The 7,693-nt window shown below is 42.2% G+C and overlaps 1 protein-coding gene across 1 annotated transcript in view; it reads left to right on the top strand.

Annotated features, from left to right (window-relative positions):
* Nucleotides 1-7,488, top strand: part of COL14A1 (collagen type XIV alpha 1 chain) — a 220,797-nt gene extending 213,309 nt beyond the window's left edge. Inside the window, exons 45-47 of the mRNA XM_024741240.1 lie at nucleotides 3,123-3,200; nucleotides 4,858-5,013; nucleotides 6,640-7,488. Of these exons, the coding sequence (XP_024597008.1) occupies nucleotides 3,123-3,200; nucleotides 4,858-5,013; nucleotides 6,640-6,719 (314 nt within the window). The 3' untranslated portion in view covers nucleotides 6,720-7,488. The remainder of the gene's footprint in view (nucleotides 1-3,122; nucleotides 3,201-4,857; nucleotides 5,014-6,639) is intronic.
* Nucleotides 7,489-7,693: the final 205 nt, after the last annotated feature.

Raw genomic sequence — 7,693 nt, forward strand, 5'->3', positions numbered from 1 at the left:
TTCAGTCCTCATCTTAGGTACTTAAATAGTGGTTGTTTGGTTTTTTTTTTAACTCTGTATGTATGTATGTATATATGTATTTATTGTTGGCTGCGTTGGGTCTTCGTTGCTGTGCGGCCTTTCTCTAGTTGGGGCAAGCGGGGGTTACTCCTTGTTGTGGTGCACAGGCTTCTCATTGTGGTGGCTGCTCTTGTTGTAGAGCACGGGCTCTAGGCTCACGGGCTTCAGTAGTTGTGGCACACGGGCTCAGTAGCTGTGGCTCACAGGCTCTGGAGCACAGGCTCAGTAGTTGTGGCGCACGGGCTTAGTTGCTCTGGGGCATGTGGGATCTTCCCAGACCAGGGCTCGAACCCATGTCCCCTGCATTGGCAGGCGGATTCTCAACCACTGGGCCACCAGGGAAGTCCCTTAAATGGTGTTTTTTAACATGTTTTTTTCATTCCAAAAGAAAGATTTATCGGTTGTCATGGACCTGAGTATTCCTTCAGTCTGAGAAACACAAGTGAAGACATAGACAAATATTGATATATTAGCCTACATGTAGTTGGAACATTTCATCACTTCAAGGATAAGGAAATCTAAAATTCTCTGTTAATATATAACTATATCCTTAAAAGCTTTCTTTTTTTTCTTTTTTTCTTTTAAGGCATCTTGAGGGGCTGGAATATTCTTTTGAGGACCTTCCTCTCTTACTTTGACTTGTATTGCAGATAATAACAAATGCCACTTGCTTTTCTCTACATAATTAGAAAATTAAAACAACCAGACGTTCTACTCCCCAGTCTTCCCCACCTTTTGCATTCTTTGTGAATAAGCAAAGGATAGGTCAGGAAACTCTTATCCGGGGCTTATTCCCAAGGATACTGTCCTGGATGTCGTCTTCAGCCTACGTCTTCCACTTGTGGGGAATCCCCGAGAAGCCATGTCCTTACCATTGATCCTTAGGTACTGTAAGGTCACGGGAGGCCTCTGAGTCACTGTGCATTTAATCATGCAGCCTGCTGTTAGTCATCGGTGTATTTTCTTGTGTTCTAATTCTTTAAAAATCAGTGGTTCCCTGTGGGGAAAGCAACTCCAACTCTCACAGAAGAAGAGGCTATTTCTGCTAAATTTCCAGATGCACGTTAGGGCACAGTTGTTCGCAAGTGAGGGAGCATCTACCTCCTATTAAAAATAGTACTCACAGGACTTCCCTGGTGGCACAGTGGTTAAGAATCTGCCTGCCAATGCAGGGGACACAGGTTTGAGCCCTGGTTCGGGAAGATCCCACATGCTGCGGAGCAACTAAGCCCGTGCGCCACAACTACTGAAGCCCGCACGCCTAGAGCCTGTGCTCCGCAACAAGAGAAGCCACTGCAATGAGAATCCCATGCACCCCAACGAAGCGTAGCCTCCACTCGCCGCAACTGGAGAAAGCCCGCACGCAGCAACGAAGACCCAACACAGCCAAAAATAAAACAAAAAAATAAAAAGCAAAAAAACAAAAGTACTCCAGTTATTACCCAGTTAGCTAAACTAGTAGCTATTTGGGTAACGCCCAGTAGACGTACTCATGGTGATTTTCTGTCTGAACAACTTGATTTAGCAATTGAGCATTAGATGTTGGCTTGTCTATGTGATTTTTAAACTCAGATATGATTGTAGTTTTACTTTTGAGAAATAACTCTCTTCCTGTCAGTTCCTAGGAGAAGAGTGAGTCTCAGAACAGGAGGTCAGAGGCTTGGTGGTCAGTGCCCTGCCCTCTTCCTGCAGTACTCGTCTTTCGTGAGCTCAGAAAACACCACCAAGGCCACATGCAATAGGCATGGATGTTAGGGAAGCATTGAGGGGGATCGAGCAGCCCTGAGGACCGCTAACAAGGAAGAAGGGCTTTTTTAAAGGTGACAGGTATACCACCTTGACCCCAAGAGGTGGTCAACAAGGAACACAGCAGACATCAAAACATCAAACGAAAGGACCATCAATATATGTGCAGTGTAGGAAAAAACTGCTATTCCCAGAGCAAATACTACGTCAATACCTTTCTTTCTGGAAGTTACAAACCAAGATGTTAAAAGTGATTCTTTTCTAGGACTGGAGTCCTTGCTTTTTGTATCTTCTAATTTGCCTACAGTGAACATGCCTTGCACTTAGAAGGGAAAAAAAAGTTATTTGTAACTATAAACACTTTAGATCACTTGCATGCCTGCTGCATATCAAATTATTTTCCTTTATTTATGTTCCCTCCTAGGCTTTGCCAGTTCACACATAATTTCTTTGTAATTATGAAGAGATGTATTTCTGCATTCTATTATTTCGAAGTATTATTGTACATGAAAAACAGATACTAGAGACTTTCTGTGATGCGAGCCAGGGTAACCCAGACCCCAGTCTGATTCTTCTCTCTGTCTGCCGAATCGGACCTCAATATAGCATGCTGTCACCTGTTCAGCAGTCTTGGGATAGGCCCCATTTGGACGATGAGGTGTCAGAGCCTGTATTTCTCTGTTTTTCTGCCCGTAAAAATCTATAGTTTGTTAATAACAGCGTAAATTATTTGGAATAAGAAGTTTGTTCAGTGGAAAAGAAACATGAATAGGTTTAGATTTTTATGGGGCTGAATCAGCCAAATCAAACACAGGCCGTCCTGAATCTTCCAAGTTTTTAATGGAAACTCACGCTCTTTAGAACTTTGCTGCCTAATTATAATTCATGCCTTTTGCAGATACATTACAGGGTGGACCAAAAGGAAAATGTTAGATATGTCCACTTGTGATTTCTATTGTGTTACTCGTGGAGTGCCAACTGCATACGTCCAATGGCCTGGTGCGTGCAAAGACACAGGCCAGATCCCTGCAGGCTGAGCCACTTCAGTGGGAGGGAGGACGATAAACTTGCAGTATTACAAATACAGAAGACAACTCAGATACAGAGCCAGCCTTCTGTATGTGGTTGTGCAGAAGTCACCAGTGTCAGGATTCAATTTAAAAGTCCCATGACAACCGTAACCCTAAATCAACCCTCATCATTGCCTTCATCAGCGATGTCCTTTCGAAACCCAGAAAAACAGAACCACCCAGATTTCATTTTAAGGAGAACTTTCTTTTCTTTCTTTCTTTCTTTTCTCTTCTTTTTTTGAATAGGTTTAACTGGTGTGAAGGGAGATAAAGGAAATCCAGGCATTGGAACTCAAGGTCCAAGAGGCCCCCCTGGGCCAGCAGGTAACTCTTCCTACCTAACAGGAAACTGTAAGGTGGAAATCCTAAATCTCTATATCCACTTGACATTGCAGGTGAGGCAAATGGCCATATTACATCCTTGTGTCCAACTGGAATGGCTATATTTCTCGTTCCTTTCATTGGAAGGCCAGTTTGTTAGTAACGAACCTCCCAATACACAAGCCCCCAAAGATACAGCATATTCTGGGATCTTATTGGTTGCGTGAGTTAGGCTGGGCTAGGCTATGCTGTAGTAACAAATCAATCCCCAGTGCTTAGTGGATTGATACTTACCCAAAGTTTGATGTGGGTAGGGTAACTTTCCCCCCATTTTGGAACAAAAGGCCTTGAGGAGAAAGATAAAGGAGGCACATCAACTTCCTGAATGCAGGATGAAAGATGTCATTTCCAGTCATATTTCACTGGCTGAAACTAACCATATGGCCCCAGCCGACCTGTAAGGGAGTCTCAAAATCTAGGGGAACGCATGCGTATTTGATGAACACTCGTAGTTTCTGCCACCATGGTCACCTTACTGAATGAGTTTTGTGTATTTTACTATGTGTTTTTAGAATGGCTTCCAGATGATCATACTCTGTTATTAAAGTTATAAGTTTACAATCCAACTGTATATTTACAATCCCCCTCTTAGCCATGTTGAATCAAATGACTTACCGGTTTTTCTTTCCAACCTAATGATGATTTTGGAAAATACCTTTTGTAGGAGAGATTCCTAATGCAATGGATTCACTTTGAGTATAAATACTCCTGTTATTAGAGATTGTATGAGGAACTGATCTAGCTCGTGCCTTACACAGAGTGAGTGGTTGGTGAATGTTAACTGAATGAAACGGAATGCATCTGAGAGTCACAACGCTTTTCAAATAGAAGGTGATACGTGTTCCTAATTTTCATTGTGGTTCTAGTTGAAGAGTTTCATTTCTAGTTGAAAAAGGCCTTGTAAGCACTGTTGGAATCCAGGCCTAAAGCAAAACAAAGCAAACGCATAAACCAGAAAAATTCCAGACTGACATACTTCTTAAATTCACAAAAATTTTAATCCCCCTCTCACTTTCACTCAATGTAAGTTCTCAATTGATTCAAGCTAGCCTAAAGAAATTTTGGATTCGTATACTGGGTCCAATTTCAGAATTCTCATTTTTCTCCTCCAGTATAATTTCTTTCAAATTTAGACTAATTTATTCCAATTATCTGGGGCCAAAAACCAGGATAAGTTATAAGGTTGAGATCAAGTGTGTACATGTGTGTGTGTGTGTGTGCATGGCCATACATTGAATTCATAAGGAACCTGCATTGGGAAACAGAAGCTCCATAAAGAAAACAAGGCTGACAGTGGTATGCTCCTTTCCCTTTCATATCCAGGAGGTGATTAAAAAAAAAGACTACATTTTGCTTTCTGGTTTCCTGAGCTGATTGAAAGCATTGACCTCCAGGAGAACATGTGATTGCAGTATGATCCTCTGTCCAGGAAATCCAGTTCAGGAATAGAACTCAATGAGTAGAGAGAGGCAGATCACCCTAGTTGTTAAGATGTGTAATATCTTAACTTCTTGTAAGAGTTAGTTTACTTCTTGGTAGTCTGAAAACTCACCCTGTGATGATAAAAGACCAACTGTTTTCATTGGTGGGTACTTTGTAGGACCTTCCGGGGAAAGTCGGCCAGGAAGCCCTGGACCCCCTGGCTCTCCTGGACCAAGGGGTCCACCAGGTCACTTGGGGGTGCCTGGACCACAAGGTCCTTCTGGCCAGCCTGGATACTGCGACCCCTCTTCATGTTCTGCCTACAGCGTAGGAGGTAAGTGTCAGCCCTTGTGGGCTTTGAGCAATGCCTTGCTATGCTTAGTATCATAATGGTGAAGGTGCTATAAAAGCAGACCTATTATGCACAGGAAGCAGAGCTTGAATTGCTCACAACCTTTTAAATTATCCAGAGGCATCTTCTGTAAAGTACAAATTAATACAGAGGTTACCCCTGAAGAGGAAATTTAAAATAATACCACATCTAAGTCTTCCTTGCTTCCAAATGGCGATCCACACAGATTTGGCCTCTGACCTCATATCTGATCATTGAGGGACATGTTTGAACATTCTTTGGGGCCTCTCATTCTGTGTTATTTCTGTAGTGTGGCCATGAAGTCCTCTAAAGTTTTACTCTTGTTTTGGGGAAATCTCAAACTTAGAACTTTCCCCGTAATTAGGAGGGCCCTGGAGATACTGTTGGGTGACATCCTGCCGACCGCATGCATTTTAGGTCACCAAGGATTATTTTAAGAAACAAAAGTGGCCATGCTGTCCTTGCCTCTTACTAACTACTAGACTGAGATTCTGAAAAGATTACGCTTCCTGAAAACATCTGTGGTCTGCATGCTGGAGGGTTGTCTAATGGGACATTTTCTAACATGGTCACACTTGGAAGCATCGAGAGGTTCAAAGACTGCTTTGGGGCAATGAGCTTATTAGCCAATGAATTTAAATTTTCTGCTTTAGAAGAAATTTAACCTTATTTGCCAGAGGGACTGGTCAAAGTTTTGCTGATGTGTTTTTCTCTGTTCATCTCTTCCCTCCCTGTTCTCTCAAATATCCCTGTCCCTTATTAAGATCTGATCCCTTACAATGATTACCAGCACTGATGTGGAACTCCTCCACTGATTACATTGGCCTGGGCAATTGGCTACAGATACAGAACTGTCCTGTTGACCACCACCACCCATCCCCTGCCCCTAACAATGGGCACTCTGTTTCCCTGCCTCACCTGCTTCCCTACCTGCCCACTGTCACATTTCTTGCCCTCCCTGCTCCAAGCACATACAATGATAAGACTGGAACTTAACCAAATCACATGTGTCAGTTGTTATAGAAACTGACTGCTCCATATCAGCCTGAGCGTAGGTATAAGATTGTCTACTGAGAATTATCCCAAGCTTCCCTAGGTGAAGGCCCAGGAATAGTTACTTAAATGTGTCTTCTCCTCTTTCCTGTAGCCACACAAATTGCTGGGCACCTTTCTCCCTGACCACCCTACTATCCATTCTTCCTCTGATCACCTCCCCTCCCTACTGCCCCCTGGTGTTGGACTTCTAACATGAGATGGGTTTTTAAAATTTATTTTTCTTTCATCATTCTGCTGATATTTCAGGGTTTCTTTTGTAAATAAAACATGTAATATTTAAGCAGTTGGCTGTGATCCTAGTTTCCTAACAATTTCTGCAGTATATCTGTACCTTCCTTCTTTCGCTAACCATCTGAATCCTCCTGGCAAAGGTGCAAGCACTGTGGTGGATAAAGGTAGCTACTACTTTCTACCCGAGCAGGATATCTCTGTACTTTAGAGACTATGTCTCTATGGACCCATATAAGGGGAGGATCTCAATTTATGGTTCCTGGGTTCTATCACGTCCCCACCCCCACTCTTCCTCTCTAGTTCCCCATCCTGATGAGCCAGAATTCACCCCTGTCCAAGATGAGCTGGAAGCCATGGAGCTGTGGGGCTCTGGGATCTGATAGTCTCCGGAGAACTTGGAGGACCAACCGCAAAAGCTCCTAAGGCAACTTATTCAAGAAGAATGTCATTATGTGGTTTGTATGCTACCTTTGGGAGGGGGCTCATTTCAGCAGCCTACATCTCCTCCTTGGATATTGTTAATGATATTGTTATATTAACAAAAAGTATGTTTAAAACAATTCCCCTTAATCCATGACACCATAGGATTGATTTCTCTTTGTTGTTTTAATGGCATGCTCAAAGAAAAATTGGCCAAGAAGTTTGAACTCTGGAATCTTTTCTGTGGTAGATGATCTCAAGTCCTAAAATGCAACAAGACAGATATGACTGTCTTTGAGGAAAATGGGGTCCCAGCAGAACAGGAATTCAAAGGGACTCGAAGATTATGCTGTTTATCCTTATCCCCTCTTAGGAATGACCTTGCTGAAAAGAAAGGAGAGACATGATTGGAGAAACTACCTCTTGCTAAATTGCTCTGTCCAACTCTGAGATCACTTGGGAACTAGCTCCACTGGTATCCAAGAATATGTGTTAGAATATAACCTTTCCGAATTTGGCGATTGTAAAAATAGATTTAGTTTTCTCAGTGGCTTTTGACATGTAAAATAATGACTTCCCGCTGATTCTGATGGAAAAAGATCCAATTTTGATGAATAATTTATCCAGCAGTCTGTTCCAGAGCTTGCGCTCCTTCACCACATGGATTACTTCGTACATGCAGATGTATTTTTGCAAACCTATTTCCATTCTTTTTTTTAAGCAAATAAAAATTTTAAACAATGTATGTGGATTGTTTTTATTTTATTCCGTTTCTATATGTCACCTTAAACTTTTGTAGTCTTGGCTTAGGTTTAACCAGAAAAATGACAGCTGCCTACCTTTAGACACTCATTCAAACATTCATTCATTCATTCATTCATTCTGAGTGTGGTAGGATACTTAACAGAAGAAGGCAGCTGACTTGAGCCTAACA

Source organism: Neophocaena asiaeorientalis, unplaced genomic scaffold (genome assembly GCF_003031525.2).
Source record: "Neophocaena asiaeorientalis asiaeorientalis breed wild unplaced genomic scaffold, Neophocaena_asiaeorientalis_V1.1 scaffold177, whole genome shotgun sequence".
Classification (NCBI taxonomy): domain Eukaryota; kingdom Metazoa; phylum Chordata; class Mammalia; order Artiodactyla; family Phocoenidae; genus Neophocaena; species Neophocaena asiaeorientalis.